The sequence below is a fragment of the Apiospora phragmitis genome (genome assembly GCF_038363925.1).
Source record: "Apiospora phragmitis strain CBS 135458 chromosome Unknown utg000010l:1.0-9815664.0:1.0-9183399.0, whole genome shotgun sequence".
Classification (NCBI taxonomy): Eukaryota; Fungi; Ascomycota; class Sordariomycetes; order Amphisphaeriales; family Apiosporaceae; genus Apiospora; species Apiospora phragmitis.
The window spans coordinates 6458317-6475572 of record NW_027117409.1 but is presented as its reverse complement, the minus strand read 5'-3'; the positions used below and the strand labels follow the sequence as shown (position 1 = coordinate 6475572).

Below are 17256 nucleotides of genomic sequence, written 5' to 3'. Positions count from 1 at the left end.
AGTCAGTTTCTGCAGTGGCCCATTCATTCATTCATCTAGCCCGTCTGGAAAGATGATGATGGTCCAGACTGTCGAATTCGACGAGGCCCCACGTGATGATGCCTGGTAGCAGTAGTAGTATACTGCAGGTTCAACTACAGCAGGGTCTCAGGAGTCTCACTAGACACAGCGCCTAACAATGTCTCGGAAGCTCAGGATGTCAATGCAAGACAAGACAGGCCTCGAGTAACAGCGACCGGTCGACCTGGGGAAGGAGGATGCGTGGTGACGATCAAGGCCACAAGCAACTATTGGATCAGGCAACAACGATAAGAACTCGAGGCATGTGTGTATGTGTATGTATGGTGTATGTGTGTGTATGTGTATGTATGGTGTATGTATGGTGTATGTGTGTGTGTGTGTTGTTGCAATTTGCACATCAACAAGTATTGATGTGTGCGTGAAGACATCCAAGTGGGAAATGGATGTACTAGTAACAATGCATACAGAAATATCTCCATCTACCTTAGGTAGCAGGTGATGGATCGTCAGGAAATATCGGAGACGGAGAGTGATTAAAGGCACACTTGTCCACGATTTCAGTAAAGCTCGTGGCTCATCCGACCGACCCTTTCTGCGTGCTCGCCCTACCCGGAACCTGCTGAGGGATCCCGCCAGGAGGGGAATGTTTGAAGAAGGTTGTATGTCATCCATTATTAAACCCGACCCATTCCAGATCGAGCCGGGTCGGAAACCTTCATGGATGCGAACTAAGAGGTTAAGTCCTTACTCGTAGTCGTACATACCATACCACTGACATGCAGACCTCACTGATCAGAACAGTCATGGTGGTAAGGGACGTCCTGTCGTTGGGGGAACCAGGACGGACCGCTAATGAAAGGCCGTTTAAAAGTGCCCGGCACCCAAGCAGTGAATTTATATTTGAGTAAGCCCGCATTCATGATAGGCCCATTCCCGTCCATACGGATTTCACCGACTTGCCTAACTTGCGAATCAATACATTCTGCATTTACATACGAGCACAGACTTGGAGTGTGCTCCACGCGGCGGCTACTGCTTGTGGGAAGCATGCGGTTGGACTTGGATCTAGCCAGGAAACCATCTTTCTTCGGATGGAGGCACTATGGTTCCTGGCACGGCCGTCAGAGCCGTCAGATAGCACCAGGCTGATGGATGAACGAGTCGCGACAGGTCACGTCACGCCAGTAAGGGCAGTCTTACTTTGAAGCTTCCTCTCTTCCATATGACGAAGAAGAATAGCCGGGCCGAATGTAGTCTGTGGTCGATCGACACCTGCATTGCATCTGTATCTCATTGGCAGGTAGTAGTGCACCCATACATCAATATCTCAAACTACAACTCGTAATGACCCCGGTAGTATACGAAGCGTTGAGATGACCTGCGCCCGTCGCGTGTGGCATACCGTGCCCTATCTTACAAAGTAACGTGTAGGGTGTGTCTGGCTGACAGGTTGTCAATTCTGGGGTATATTGCATTGAAACCAAACCGCGGAAAGCAGCTGCAATAATACAGCAAGCAGCGAATTCAAAGACATGGCCGTATGTTCCGAGTCGGCAATAAGAAGGAGAAAAGCTGTGATCACGATGCCAACGTACATGTGTCGTAATGTGTTGCCTCGTGTGTCGTGCTGCTTGCCAGCCGCGCCTGAAATGCCTTTGGCTAAGACAGCAGACCAGGCCAGCCAGCGCCAGACCCGAGTTCGACAATGCAATAGTAGGTATGGTTAAGAGGTATGCACATCTCAAATTGATGGGTAGGGCACAATGGAATCTTACCTTCTTACGGATACTTAGGTAGAACCCGGAGGTGGAGCTTAAAGGTCCGGGGTATGAATGCAACAGAAGACTTGATCGGCTGGGTGGAGTCGAGGGGAACGGCGGAGGGGGGAAGGGGGGTGGGGTGCTGCCATTACATCAGAGCATTACATCAACAAGAGAAAGAAGAGAAGAGAGAAGTACGGGCTGCCTGGGAAGGTTTGGTTTGTACCTACATACATGCATACCTTGCCTCCAAGTTTCCAAGTAGCTGAAGGTCTTGATGTACGTAGACGAAGTGACGAGCGACAGTAGGGGGTATAGTGAATGGCACGCATACTCATGCAAAATGTGAGTTTTGATGGCGTGTAATAATGAGAGCTGATGAGAATCCCACCTTGCTGAGGAATGGTCATATTGCCAATTGCTTCATCGGCCAGGATATGGGTAGGTAGTGGTGATCATGCGGATGGTCGCATCGAAGCTCGAAAGGGCTAAAGGCCAAAAGTACATACGAAGAAGAAGAACAAGAAGATCCCTGACGCCACAGCCAGCTACAATAGAGAACGGGAAGCTCAGAACTTGGCGGCGACCCAAACAGCCTCTTCCATCCTCGGGGGTTTTTCTGGCCGATACACACCAACCTGTCATTCCAATGCATGGTTTATTACATAGTGCACACCATCCAACACCACCTCGAAGTGGCGGGGAAAGGGAGACGCCATGCTGCCATGCCTCGCCTACCAGCCTGCCTACCTACCTCGCCGGCTGCACGCATGCCATGACTGGGGATGTGGCATGGCATCTGCAGGGCGACCGGTCGTGTTTGCTGGACTCGGATCTATTTCATTTGCAGGCAGGCTGTCAGCCAAATACAGTTTCCAGTTCTGGTAGTAGCGTTTCCATCTAGCCTGCAATTATGACTATCATACACCAATAGTAATCTTATTACATAGATAGTTGAACACACAAAGGCCATGGGCAAGGGCATGGGGCATCAAGGCATGGGTGGGCATGGATCTGGGTTGTTTCCAATGAGTACCTAAAGATCAATACATAGAAACGGCGGTGGTGAAAACACCGTTGGAACGGGATGATCGTTACCAAGAAGGGCCATTTCCTTCGACAAGCCGCATCATGATTGGCCAGAGACTCGATAAAAAGCCGAGATAAGTGGACGGCTTGCGGCCCCATCCAAAGAAGAGCCGGAAGTGACTGGCTCGAGGTACAGGAGGTACTACCGACAAGGACGACAGATTGTAAAATGCTGTGCTATCCATGTACAAAGTTCCAACGTTTTGTCTCAGGTCAGGGTCAGGGACAGGCACAGCTGCTGGCTGCTATTGCCAGCCACCATCAGCGCCTACCGGTACCTACGGGACATTTCGTATTGTACGGCAATAGAATAATACGCTGATTAGGTAGCTTGCAGAAAGGTGTGTGTGTGTGATTTCCGTCTTTTCTCTCAATAACGCAATGCTTGCTTGAAGTCGACTAGGCAATAGTAACACTCCAGAAGAAATGCTTACTAGCCCCTCCATCAACCCTGCCCGTCATCTATTCTAGCATCTGTAATCTCCGGGGGGTGGTGAAGTCTCGAAGCCTTCGACTCTATGCCTCCCTGGCTCTCTGGCACGACTGGATGGGCTTGCTTGATCAACCCCAGGAAAACGAACATCAGCCGTTGCATCCGCAAGCGCGAGACCCCTCCAAGCTTCTTCCGAGCCGCCAAACAGGTCGGATTAGTACATCGAGTGAAGCCATCATGCATGAGGAAACCTGGTCTGTCAACATTGCATCCCTGTCCTGCAGTATACACCAACAAGGCAATACTGCTTAAACGTGAACCAAGGGGGAGGGGGGTTGTCAACAGCTTTCCTCGCTACCCGTCACCGTCCCTGCATTGTGACTTGTGTGACCTCAAGATCCCACAGCAATGTCCGCTTCCCCCAGCTTTTTGTCACCCAAGTAACTGGTAAGAAGGGGGCGTTTTAAAACGTGTTGCCTTTGGCCGGATCGAAGCGAGCTGCGCTTGTGATATAGTCACACAACATTTCTGGGGCCTCTCTTAGCCGTGGGCTACTGTCACTAGGTAGTCTTTTCTCTGCAGTGAAGAAGGAAGAAGAAAAAGGAACGAAAGCTGGCTATAGACTTACAACTGGCACACGCAACTGGCCGAGACATTCTTCCCCACTCGGCCCGTTCAGGAAGCGAGTTTGCGGAGAGCAGACAGGTTCGATCCATGTAAAATTCCCCGAAGCAGTCACCATTGTGCCACGATTCTATATATCGCCCTATTCTGCCGCCGATTCCAATCGGACTGAGCACTCCGGGATCCTTAGCAAAAGGCCGTCCTTGGAATACCCAAGGCTGGATACACCGGCATGCTCGACCCTAACAAGGCGACTTGCTATATAAGGTGTACTCTACCTGCATACTCTATGTGCATACAGGCCGAATTCTGCTGTGGCTCGTGTCTTGTGTCTCTTTCGGGTCGTGAGCCGAGGAGGTTCGATTGTCCACCCCTTTTTAGGAAAGTCATGCACGCTTCCACGAGGCCCTGCCAGAGGCGACGGGGTAAATTTCTTAACTTTGATGCCTCAAAGACAGAAAGCAGTCTTGTGGTTCGAATCCATTCCACAAGCCGTGCGCGCTGCGTGTGTCTTCATCTGCAAAGCCTAGGTACGTAGTACCGTACACCTCTGTTGAGCACCCGCTAGGTCTACAAGATCTACGATGTGGACGGGAGACAAACCCGCTATACTACTGGACCAGAATAGTTTTGGCAAGGTCATGACGGGTTTGCGCGAGGACAGATCTCTGTCACACGCCAGCATCTGTGCGGGGCCAGACGAGTGAGCGATGGTGTTCATTGTCATCCCTTGTGTGAGATCGCTGCGAAGAACTCTTTCTCTCTTTCTTTCGCAGTATTGGAACAAGCTAGTTACCCTCTTCCTACGCTGCTTAGAGAGCCGAGGAACTTGCGATCTAAGAAAGCAACGTCTACCTCACCATTATCACATACTCGATGGGTGGTGAGATGGAGGTAGTCTCCCATTTACTCTCCTACGCTGATTAAGTAGGGCCTCATAACTAAGCATCAAACTGGGAACATACCTGCTGCTGTTCCAGGGTAGACAAAGGCCGCACAGCAGATCAGAGAGCACACTTGCGGGTCTCGCATGGCCACATGCTATTTTTCTTCTGCTCGCCTGGCCTGTGACTTATCACATCCATAGCCCTGGTTTCTGAGGCGGTGTTTCGTTGGACTGCTATGGCCCAAAGTAGTACCAAAAGCGGTCCTGTCCTCTTATTTAGATAGGAATCTGTCTTCCCTCGCATCTTAGAGGGTAGTATGTAGTCTGCGAAGAGGCGCGCGGCCGTGGATAAACTACCTCCCTCGGGATTCCGCTAAGAGAGCCACGGAGGAAGTAATGTGCGGAACCTAAATAGACATGCATGCATGGCCTTGGCTATTGCCGGTCTTCTCAATCACCATCATATGCCAGGTGACTTATTGTGCATGTTCGAGCATCACAGAATCCTATCCTAGACGCCGTGATATAGGCACACGCATAATGACTGGGTACGTGGACATGAATCAAGGAAGAGCAAGCTGAGCCAAGTAAAAGTCAAACCATTCAATTGCTTTTTTTTTTTCGCACGGCTTTATAGGCTGTAGAAACTGTTATAGCTATGTGAACCTTCCGGGGCTAGGCACTCGTTCTTCTGCGAAAGTACTAATTGAAGAACTCTTTGCAATGTGGTTGACCGACCCTGTGAAAGTAAATGACTCTATTGCCCCCCCCCCCCAATGCCCTGAAACTGTAGTATCACATCTCTCAGACAAGCAGAGCGAACATCATGTAGAAACGCGAAAACTCTTTTATTGGAAACCGTTCTCTCCTGCGACAAGGGACTGAATTGAAAGGGTATCGAGCTATGCACCAGGAACCTGAATAATAACAGTTCTAATTCCCTAACCAAAGACTGAAACGCCCTCGCAATGCTCACAAAACTCTAACATTCTATACACAAAACCCCTTTCCTCTAAGCCAAAAATGCACCATTCAACTCACTTGCCAACATAGACCGGGATGCCGTAGACACAGACCGCCGCAGCGGTAAGGTACCGAAACTTGCAGGCATCCCTTGCCCTAGCGACTGCCTCCACAAGACTCGTGGGTGCCCTGGTAGTACCCTCATCATCACTTCGATCCGACGATGATGTCGCCGCCGCCTTAGCCTTTTTCTTGCCCCTCTGGCTCCCGGTACTCCTGCTCTTCTTGTTGCTGTTCTCCTCCTCCGCAAACGTACCGCGGGGGACAGCCCCCACTCCTCGAAGAGCCGGCCGGCGTACCGATCGATGTCACGATCCGTCACGTCCCACAGCGTGCCCACTACCGCAGGGCTTCCGGCGAGCATGTAATTCCAGACCGGGCCGTGGGGCTCGAAGTCGCCCGGTGCGGTGAGCGACGCCGACGAGCAGCCCATGAGAAGCGCCACAGCGCGGCACTTTTCCATCTTGCGAATCGTGCGGCCGCGGATGTACTGCGCACCCGAGCCGTGGCCGAAATAGAGCAACAGGTCCGACTTGGTCAAGGGCGGACTCAAACTCGGATTCGGTTGGGGTGCGGGCCTCGATTGCTGACCAGCTGAGTGGGAGGCCGGACAGAGGGGCGGCCGAAGACGGACTGCGTGTTCTTGAGGTCGGCGCCTGGGTTCAAGATGTAAGTGCCCGACTTGCGTGAGATGTGGTGGCCTTCACGGAGCGGCTCTGTTTCCTGCTCTGCGCTCTCAGAGGGCGAAGGTCCAGACTCCAGGGAAGCACGCTGTTCGAGGATGGAACGGCGGAGGCAAGCTAGCGAAGGCACCCGGGACACAGCCACGTCTTGCATGCAGGGTAGTGACTCCCAGGGAACGATATGAAGAGATTTGTCAAGCACCAGGATCGTATGCGTTTGCTCTTGGCTCTCCCCTGTTGCTCTTAGCTTCAGCATGATACGAATGCAGGGCATCGGTAATTTCGACGACCATCCTGTCGAGATCGATTTCGTCATAGGCATTACGTTCGCCATGGAACTGGAGGATATCCACCACAAAGTACAGTAGATCAGTTAAGGGCTCATCGAAATCGCAGTCTGGCATGGTGGCATCGCCTAGTCCGATGAAGAGGTCGAGAATTCGGGGATCAAGGGAAACCTTGGGGGCCGTAGGTGTCTTTGTGCGTCTGCCACGAACCTGCCGCCTAGATGGCAGGTTGTTGTCAAGTATGTTCTGGAAGCTCTTTTGAAACCTTGCAAGCAGGTCGGACCGGCGATGGTGTTGAGAAAAGATGCCCCTAAAGCCTCCAAGCCAAGTGTGCTCAATGTTCTCCAACATATTCTTCATTCGCTCGTCAAGAGACTCTCGTTCGGACCACCAAGCAGATTTAGCACCTTTAGCGCTCATATCCCTGGCGTCATGGCAAGTACGGTTGGCGACATCAATAATATCGAGGAGCTCAGCTCGGCCTTGCTGAAAGTTGAAAACTTCGTTGTCGGCGTCTCTAGACATAGCTCGCTCTAGAGGCAGTCGAATAGCAAAAGGGCTATGGCCGGCTTGCAACTTAGTGATACAAAGATCGTGTTTGTTGTCACTCAAGGATACCGAGACGACGTTCCATGAGCTTGGGATGATGTCAATGTACTCTTTCTGGAATTTGTTCATATCGACCGTCAGAGATAGGCTGGAGCGCCGGGAGTCCGTCCCCTCCACCGGCATCGGCCACTCCAATTTGGCCCCTTTGTTGGAATCGAGTTTCGAGGTCTTTCGCTCTCGGCGCCATACCAGATTGCGTGCCATCTCGACTGAGCATGTCGCATAAGCAGGATGGCTTGTCCCAGACACCTTTGAGTGATTTGTCGTAGATAACAGGATGAAGGTATTCTGGAGCAAGGTAGCTACACGTTGCACGAGCACGCCGTCGCCGTTCATGACTGCAACGGAATGGGCGTCAAGAAGATGATCGCGGGCTTGTCGTAGTGTTTCGAGGAACGGAGGCCCTTCCTGTAAGGGTGCTCGCCCTTTCCGCGGCGGGGAGGCCTTGGTGGATTGGTTCTTCTCGGCCAGTGCCTTGTCCCTGGCAGAACCTGCAATGGTCGGAAACGACAGGGTCGAGTCTAGAACAGCAGAGTAGACCGAGTCTTTCCCCATCAACTCTAGGCTTTGGCCGATGAGCGCAACAGCCATCAAGAGAGAGTCTTGGGTCATGTCAGCTGACAGACGGGGCAGTTCGCCGGCGGTTTGTAAGGCCTCAACCGCCGCTGTCCACTCTCTTTCCCGGAGTAGTACAGCTGATCGTTGCTGAAGAATGGAGGCACGCATGAACATGAGCTGTTTGTCTTCTATAGCTGACAGCGGTTTCAGCTCAGCCGAGGACTTGGCGGCAGTGGTGGTAGTCTTTCTTTTCGGCGCGGCCTTACTGACTGTCTTGGTCACCCTTGTCCTTGCCTGTCGCGTCGTCTTGGGAGGTGCTTTGTCTTTGATGGTCAGTTTTGCCATCCGTTTATCCAGATCCATTCCTCCGCTCGCTTCTTGTTTGTCCAGTCTGGCAATCATTGACTCGGCTTGGTTGAGCAAGTCAGATTCCGCAGCGTAGTCCGCTGTATCACGATAGATTTGGCTTAGCTGGCAGGCCAACCTGATTGCCGAGAAGTTCGGTTCCAGCTTAGCCATTGACCCCTTGATCTCCGATGCCAACTCAAGAGCTTTCTCAGCCGCTCCGGCTTTCATATGGATTGCCGCTAGCCAAGCCTGGGATTGCATAATATAGTTCGCTGAGTTAGTGCTCCTCGCAATCTTCAACGCCTGTTCACCATAATACATCGTTTCTTGGAACATTCCAATGTGTGCGTAGACTGAAGACAGGCGCAATACGAAACGGAAAAGGGGGATAGACCATGGCCCAGAATTCAGGCCCTGTCCTAGCGCGCATAGCGTCTGAAGCACTCGAGACCGAGGAATTAAAGCTGGAGTCATCTTCTGACGTCTCAACCTGCGATGGCTCGTCGCCTTGGCTGCCAGCCGAGAACTTCATTGTTTCCAGCTTTGCCCAATCGTGGTATAGGATACGAACGGCGTTCTTGGCATAGCGGAGTGCTTCGTCTGGATTACCGCGCTCGAGAACTAGCAAGGCTTGCAGGAAAGAGGCGTATGCGATAGACAATTTTCTCGCAGCCCTACTGCTACGGGGAGATTTGTCAGACATGGAGGCAACCCCTGACACATGAGCATCAGCCAGGTGCCTCTCTGCCCGTTCGTAGTTTCCTATTGCCATTTGGTACTCAGCTGAGCAGAGGTGGAAATTTGCCGCGATCTCATGAGGTACATCTGGGCGTGAAAGCAAGACTTGGCTCGTGGTCAGGACAGTTTCTGCTTTCGTAGAGTGTCCTACCGTAAGATACTGCAGGCATAGATTGGTGTTTTGGGCGACCAGACACGCGGGATCGTCTTGTGATAGGAGCTTCGATACCGTAGATGTCAGCTCCAAAATGGATTCAAGGAGCGAGTCCATGCCTCTCATTCTTGCATAATCAGAAAGCGACTGCAGGTTCGTGAGCAGTTGGGCTGGGTTATCGACGTGACCGTAGAGATCTTCCAAGGATCGAGTATTCGCCAAAGTAGAACTCCAGAAGTTGACAGCTTCTTGCACAGGTTTCCAATCAACCTCGAGCTCAAATAACACTGCAAGACATACGGTCATGGACTTCAGATGCGGAATATATCGAGCCAAACCGACATCTTCACCAAGTCTTCCGATTTCCAGACTCTTCGATAGGGCCTTGGCCTCCTCCACCCAGCTCCGTATGGAGTCACGGGATTCAATGTTGACAGTAAGGAGCTGAACTAGAGTTCGTAGCCTCCTGACCGGGAAATCATCTGAAGGGTATGACTGCAATAAGTTCTCAACTAGCGGCTCACCAACTTCGAGATACTTGCGCAATTTGGCGTCGGTTGAATATATGAAGTAAAGGTCGTGCTCAAGGGCCGTTGTCTTGTCGCTTCCGGTTAGGAGCCATGTCCAGTCGCAAGGCTTAGGCTCTAGCTTTGCTAGAGTGCACACTGTCCTGGATAATGATTGAGACTTTCCACTCAGCTGCCAAGCCGTTAAAGCTGGAGTAGAAGCCAGCGCTTCTGTAACCTGTGATACTATATCTTCACGGACAATAGAGTCCCTGATAGATCGGAGAGCATCGGCGGCATCGTCTTTTCTCCCTGACGTCCTGCAAAGCTCGGCAAGGCGCTCTTGTTTGGCCAGGAGCTGGGCTTTGGTCTGTTCCGATTCGGGTTGTTGTTTCACTGCTTCGATAGAACGCCGCAATGCGCGTAAACAGTCTTTCGGATTGGAAGCTTTTTTTCGCAATAGGATATGTTGCTGGTAATAGAAATGCGATATTTTGACATGGTATGAAGCGGATGGGCTGCTTGAGAGGATGGACAAGTCGCCCATGTTCTCCAACACTGCCAGGGAGTCTTGAAAAACAGAATCCATAAGGTCCCAAGCCATGTTGTCTTCTTCGAGAAGCGCCTTCACAAGCATCAAGACCGAATCCAGCACGTGGTGGATATATATAGAAAGGAGTTGTCGTCGTTGTTCGAAGCGTAGGAAGTCCTTCGTTGGCCCTCCAGAGGCAGGTGGTTTCCCTAGCCACCGTAAAGTAAATCGGGGGAGCTGCAAAAGTAATGTTTCGAGTAATGATCGTGTTGGGTTTGGTTTTGCGTTCGATCGGCCCACACCAAGTACAATGCTCACGGTCGCCTTTCGTACTTGACAAATGCTGGTCAAAAGATCGTCCAGCTCTGTTGTACTGCCGCTCAATGAACCCTGTAAACCATCCAGAACCTCAAGTATCATACTCTCGTCTGCCTGGGAGGACTGCTTCAAACATAGGGCTAGCAGCTGAGCAGTCACGGCATGGCATCTGGCAGCTGAATCGTCCTTACTACTTGTCAAGCCTTTCAGCTTGGTGATCCACTTGATTGCGTCCTTGACATCGCCGGCTTCACGCGAAAGTGTTCCAAGCGACTGGTAAATTGCAGCCATCAGTAATCTTGAAGATTCTGAAGTCCGCAACCCCATTGCCTCGAACATCTGCCAGACCTGCTCGAATGCAGAGATGGCAGCAGCGCATTTCGAAGAAGCTTCGCCTGAGCTCCTTCTGCTGAATGCAGCTAGACATCGCGATAATGGAGAGAGAAGTTCCTTGTCAAGATCTCCCTTGTGATCCGACAAACCCCAAGAATGTAACCTGGCTTTCAAAGCAATTGATTGAATCTCCAGCGCTGTTTCTGGGGAGGGACTGAGTCTTGGCTCCAGTGCTACCCCGTCATCGTTAGCTGAGACGCTTGGTGTAAGTGATAGCAGACTCTGGGCCAGGCTCTCAAGCTGTCTGGCGCTTTTCAGGCGATTCTGTGGTGTATCGCTCGGGCTAGGTAGCAGTAAGACCAGTGGTGAGGACTGGTGTGTAGGTCGCAGAAAAGGCAGTGCCGTGACTAGGTACGATGACTTTTTCAGGCCGTATAATATGCGTAAAGCTTGAAGTTGGGATGTGACAACCAGCTGGGCCACAGGCGTGCTTACATCGAATACCGGATAGTCGAACAAATCTGCAAGAGTCCTCGCAGCTGTCGTTGCCTCAGCTGCCACCGGCGGCTTCGCCTTCTTGATGTTGCCCCTTGAAATAGCAGCCTCCAGTCGTCGCTTGAGCAAGCGGAGCTCCTTCACTGCGTACTCGAAAAGGCTAAGAGCTATCAGCCTGTTGACAAATGATGACATGCCAGATTCGATCTGAAGTTCGGGCAATGTGATGTTCCTTGAGGTGGAAAGAGTTCGTAATGTTGCGAACGCGGCTCTTGTACATTCGACCATGGCCAAGCACCCGCTTGATGCTGGTGCTGCGGTTTGTGGCCGGCATGACTTGGTCGCAATCGGGGACGTCGAGACGCGATTCAGTGTTCGAGGTTGAAGCGGCGTCATTGGCATGGAGCTGGAGCGTCGCAGGCCTTTTCGAGGCTCGGCCTTGGTCGGCTGTACAGGGGCAGCTGTTCGGGCGTTCGCAACCGGTGCAGGAGAGCATTTGGCGGCATCTCCCAAGGCCTTGAGTGTCGCATTGATGACTTGTGTAGCGAGGAGCGCCTTCTCCTTCGGTGGAAGCACGTCATTGTTGCTCTCGTCGTCTTGCTTGGTTGCGCGACATGATTTCTTTGCTGCAGCAGTTGTGGGTTTGCCCTTGGTGGGCTGCGTTGCTCTTGTTCTTCCCTTCGCGGTTTTGGCTTCAGCAACCTCGGTATCCGTCCCCTGGAGCAGTTCCTTGAGTGTTGCAGATATAGTCGGCGTGCAGGTCTGAACCGAGGTGATGGCGCTTCGAATGGCGTCAGCTTGGGTAGTTAAGGAAGCCATGTAAGGTTTGATGAAATTTGTAGGACTAGACTCCTAATCATGTCGTCATGTGCCAAAAATGAGGTATCGGGTATCCAGTCGGGCAGAACAGAAAATCCAACGCGGGCGCAAGCAAAGCTTCTATTAGCAATTCGAATATTATCTTAGGTGAGTGTGAATGGAAGAATGGTCTACACCAGCAAAAGAGACTCACGATACAAATCACAACCGTGGACACTCTGGAAAGCATCAATGTGGATCTACTTGCCTAATCGAGATTGACGTGGTAGGCACAGCAACCACTCTTTTCTTGTGGGTCCGCTCATGCAAGATGGACAAATTTGGCTTAGCTGAGAATTGCCTATATCGGTTCGCCTTAAAGATTTACTTACATACACATCTGCATCTCCAATCTCCATTAGACGGTACCACGGTCGTCAGATTTCACCCATTGAATTTCAATACACCATGGAGGGAGCAGTTTATCGGGCCAGCTCACGCTTCTTGAAGGGCACGATGGGCATGAGGAGTTTACCACTCCGAGCGATACATCCGGTTCATCCTCGCTTTGTGCGAAATATCGGCTCTGCCCCGACGATTGCGCAACCGTCCTTCTGGAAGTCACTGGTCCCGAAACCATTCCGTTGTCGCAAAGAGCCGACAGTAGATTGGGGTGTACCGAAGAAACCCAAATCGAAAGAATGGAACCCAGCCACCTTCTTCATCATCATGTTCCTCTTCGTCGGGTCCATGTCGATACAGATGATCGCACTGAGGAGAGACTTCAACACCTTCACGAGGCGAGCCGAAACCCGCATCGGTGTTCTACGGGAGGTAATAGAGAAGCTACAAAGGGGAGAAGAAATCGACGTGGAGAAGGCGCTGGGAACTGGCGATGCCGAGCGCGAAAAGGAATGGGAGGAAGGTTTGTCGCACTTCTGGTATCCGAAACTAGCTGCGCCATAGTCACTGACAGACCTGTAGTTCTGAAAGAGCTCGAAAAAGACGAAGTCGCGCGAAACTTGAAGAAGAGCGAGAAGCCCCGGCAGTCGAACCCCAAGTCAACATGTAGAAGCGAGACTCCAGCGCCACCAGATACTGCCACCGTGAAAACGGGCAATAAGCCCCCGAGTTACTCTAGCTTCTTCTAATGCGCAAATATGCGCGGCCATCTACGTACATGAATATAGTTACAGAGGCATCAAGACATCATGTCTTTGAACACGGAAGCGCCATGTTCTTCCGCCTTGCGGCCGTGATGCTCCGCATGGTGTATGCTCGACGACGCCCGTAGTTCTTTAACCAGGGCAGGTAACAATGCATCTGTCGAAATCTCCACTCTCGCGCCTCGAGTCCCATCATGATTAGGCTCGAGGTCGTTGAAAAACGCATCCTCTCCTCTCACTCCTCCTAGGTTGGCGATGGCAATCGGGATCCCCCTGTCCTTGGCGCGCTTTGCGAGTCTCCAAGCCGAATATGTTGCGAGTGACGTTCCAAGGACAAGGAGCTTGCTAGCTTCCTCGACTACCTTCTCCGCTCCAATCTTGGTTTGGGGTTGGATATTCTCACCAAACATTGTCACGGCTGGTTTCAATATGCCTGCGGTGCTTGGTGCGCTCCAAGCGCCATCGCTGTCAACCTCGACAGTAGCGCGACCGCCTTCTGGTGTGGACGGCGGGTTGACCAGGCATCGGGGGCAGGCTGGGTATCTGAATGTGGTGTAAGGGGCATCGGGTAAATCGACATCACCGTCCGGGTTTGTTCTCATTCCCCGGCGCCGGCGCTCTTCCGGGTTTTCCGTGTCCAATGCTCCTGACGCTGTGATCTCCTGCAAAAATGCAGCCCAGGCAGGATTTAGTCTCGCCAACTCTTCCTGGAATTTGTCGCGTGGCAGTTCCTCGTGGCATGATACGCAGACCAACGATCTCAGATAGCCATGTAGCTCTATAGTGGGCAGAGAGGGATGGGCTTTTGGATGGAACGAGTCCACATTCTGAGTAATGACATTGTGGAGCAGTCCCAGATCTCCAAGATGCTTGATAGCGAAATGTCCAGAGTTAGGCCTGGCCTTATGCAATGATGTCCACCCCAGAAAACTTCGAGCCCAATACCGTTTCCTCGCCTCGTGATTCTGCAAGAACTCGGAATAGTAGATGGGACGGTAGCTCTTGTTCACCCGGTACGTCCCATTCGTCCCGCGATAATCGGCAAGTCCGCTGGCAACGGACAGACCAGCCCCAGTAAGTACCAGCGTGGAGGGCGGGATCCCTTTTGGTGACGGCGCAGTAAGAAACTCCTGCAATGCTGCTACAGCACCCTGGAACGTGTTTGCGCTTGAGGGCGTAATGGTTGGTGCGGCTAGCACGTCCGTATACGGAATCCTCATGTATGGTTTGCGCAGCATTGGTCTAAAATGTCGGTTGATCACTTCGCTCGAGTGTTAAGATTACTTTCAGCAGACAGATAGATGACACCTCATATGCTTGATATATAGCATATATGCTATGTGAGTGGGATGAGGCTATATGGATGATCTGAGATCCAAATCAAGTCGTCACTACTTGAGTGGTAAGAAAGCCTCGGCGCTACCACTGTAGGTACTAGGGGAGCTTGGGAGCTTAGCTGCCCCACCAAGCACTGCCAGCCAGCACTGGTCTTCATGGATCAGGTGAGTTATTGTTTTGACAACAAAACACCTGCAGGTAAACAATCGGAAATATAGTATTGGGATACACCTGATCAATGGTCACATCATAGGGGCAAGTTTACAAAATAACAAGCAATGAAGATGTTCATAAAGAATACATAAATAACAACTCGGAGTCCTGGATCGGTCCAGTGGTCGGGTAATAACGTGCATCAAATATACCTATACCGTTAGCAACGGTATACAAGGTTACTCAATCGTCACTTCCACCAGACGTGAATGCCACGGTGGACTATGATAACCTCGCAAATGGCATTGTAAAAACCGATTCGTTATCGGCCAGCTTAGAATTCCTTCCAGGGCAATATCCAAAGAGCTAAGCCAAGCTGGCCGGAATAGTGTGTGGCCTGATTCCCATCCTGTCGGTGTTGCGTAGGTAGACTTCTAGGTTCAAGGATCCGCAAATCGGCGCGTTCCAGATTTGACACCCACCTTTACTTTTCATCCTTACAAGAGTGCAGTCGTCTGCTGTTCGGCCTCTCACACACCGTGCACAAGCATGATCACATAACAGGTCGACGAGTCTGCATATCCTTCCCTTCTTCCGCTTCTCTGACCAAACGGCTAAATCGGCTGTGCACTTTTCATTAATGTTGCAGGCCCTTCTCTTTTGCCCCTGAGCCGACTGATGGTGCCGACTCCGCAATGTCGAGTCGACCGTGTGCGGCAGCCCTGAGGCTTGGGCCAAGTAGTAATAGCTGCAGCCGCCGCCTTACAGCTTGCTGGAACGCGAATGGGAGTGGCTTACTTCCAGCTCCGTCACCTTCCTTTACCACATATTCCCTACAACATGACCACCTGAGGACACATCGCCGTAACAAGTCCCTTCATTACCGTGTTCTTCAAACATCATCTGCTTCCATTGAGTCGCAGTCTAAACCGCCCCAGGCCATCCCCTTGTTATTGCGACCGTCGCACACTCGTCGCTTCCTCCGTTCATTTCCAGCCATGGCAGCTCTCACCCAGACTCGAGGCCACAGCGGCCATGGCCACAGCCACGGACATCACCATCACCACGATAATGTCTACCTCACTTCGAAGAACAAGAACGACGCTGGCGTGCGCATCACCCGAATTGGCCTCGCTTCCAACCTCGGCATGGCCATAGCCAAAGGTGTAGGTGGCTACATGTTCAACTCCAAAGCAATGGTCGCCGACGCCTTTCACAGTGTTACCGACTTAGCATCCGACATCCTGACCCTTGCCACCATCTCCTGGAGCTTGCGACCGCCGACAGATAAGTTTCCTGTTGGATTTGGCAAGATCGAGAGCTTGGGTTCTCTGGGCGTGTCCGGCATGCTTCTAGCTGGTGGTATGTGGATGTGCTGGGGCAGTCTATTGTCACTCTACAGCCACTTCTTCCTCGACCCGGCAGCTGCGGCAGAGATGATGGCGCATGCCCATAGCCACAGCCACAGTCATGGACACGGCCACGGACATGAGGCACCCAGTCTTCATGCTGCCTGGCTCGCTGCAGGAACAGTGGCAGTGAAGGAATGGCTGTACCACGCAAGTAAGTCGAAAGCAGTACCCCCTTAATAGAACTTGAATCGCCGAGTGGGAACAGCTACTAACTGACAACCCCAGCTATGAAAGTTGCGCGTGAGCGCAAGTCCTCGGTTTTAGCATCCAACGCCGTTCACCATCGAGTCGACAGTCTTACCGGCATCGTCACACTCGCCGTTATCATTGGCGCCAACTTTGTGCAGAATGCAGCTTGGTTAGATCCTGTTGGTGGCCTCCTCATCTCCCTTCTGGTTATCAAGGCAGGTGCGGAGAACACGGTCGCTTCCGTGATGGAACTCGCCGACCGCAGCATAGATGATGAGATTAAAGGTTCAGTTGGAAAGCAGGCACGCAACGCTCTTGCCGATATGCACGAGGGTCATGTCACTGAGCTTCGTGAAGTAACCGGAGTTAAATCGGGCCAGAACTACCTTGTCGACCTCGAGATCGCGGTACCCAAGGATTGGACCGTTGAGCACGTGAGGGATGTTGAGGACAATGTCAGAGCTCGTGTGGGCGGCAAAGTCCGTGGTGTTCGCAAGGTCCGGGTCCGTTTCGTGCCCAAGGAAACCCAGGTTGTCCCCAAGTTCGACGAGTTCATTCCTGGCGACGTGAGCCCGAGATCCAGCCCGGAACCCGAGGAGGAACATGATCACGACCATGGCAATGGTCACAGTCACAAGAGCCACTAAAGGGCCATGCACGACCTTTGTTGTCTCACCCTATTTTCTTCGTTTATACGGCGTTTTAGGTTGGTGATGGATACCAGACCACACTTTGGAAGAGGGCAAAAGGCTATAATACCACGAGAACAGAATCTGCTTCAAGATAAGCTGGATATGAAGTAG

The 17256-nt window shown here is 51.9% G+C and overlaps 5 protein-coding genes across 5 annotated transcripts; 2 read left to right on the top strand and 3 right to left on the bottom strand.

Annotated features, from left to right (window-relative positions):
* Positions 1-5850: 5850 nt before the first annotated feature.
* PG994_011734 (cell division-associated protein bimb) lies at positions 5851-6673 on the bottom strand (the record flags this gene model as incomplete). Its single annotated transcript, XM_066863143.1, has 3 exons — positions 5851-6036; positions 6093-6368; positions 6428-6673. The coding sequence occupies 3 exons, from the start codon at positions 6671-6673 to the stop codon at positions 5851-5853; spliced, it is 708 nt and encodes a 235-aa protein (XP_066712253.1).
* A 40-nt stretch (positions 6674-6713) lies between these two features.
* Positions 6714-12216, bottom strand: PG994_011733 (separin; the record flags this gene model as incomplete). Its single annotated transcript, XM_066863142.1, has 2 exons — positions 6714-8570; positions 8641-12216. The coding sequence occupies 2 exons, from the start codon at positions 12214-12216 to the stop codon at positions 6714-6716; spliced, it is 5433 nt and encodes a 1810-aa protein (XP_066712252.1).
* A 447-nt stretch (positions 12217-12663) lies between these two features.
* Positions 12664-13346, top strand: PG994_011732 (uncharacterized protein; the record flags this gene model as incomplete). The annotated part of the gene is made up of 2 exons (XM_066863141.1): positions 12664-13120; positions 13180-13346. 2 exons carry the CDS (start codon positions 12664-12666, stop codon positions 13344-13346), a joined length of 624 nt encoding a protein of 207 aa, XP_066712251.1.
* A 50-nt stretch (positions 13347-13396) lies between these two features.
* Positions 13397-14599, bottom strand: PG994_011731 (uncharacterized protein; the record flags this gene model as incomplete). Its single annotated transcript, XM_066863140.1, has 1 exon — positions 13397-14599. One exon carries the CDS (start codon positions 14597-14599, stop codon positions 13397-13399), a length of 1203 nt encoding a protein of 400 aa, XP_066712250.1.
* A 1251-nt stretch (positions 14600-15850) lies between these two features.
* PG994_011730 (Mitochondrial metal transporter 2) lies at positions 15851-17100 on the top strand (the record flags this gene model as incomplete). Its single annotated transcript, XM_066863139.1, has 2 exons — positions 15851-16415; positions 16490-17100. 2 exons carry the CDS (start codon positions 15851-15853, stop codon positions 17098-17100), a joined length of 1176 nt encoding a protein of 391 aa, XP_066712249.1.
* Between the last annotated feature and the right edge of the window lie 156 nt (positions 17101-17256).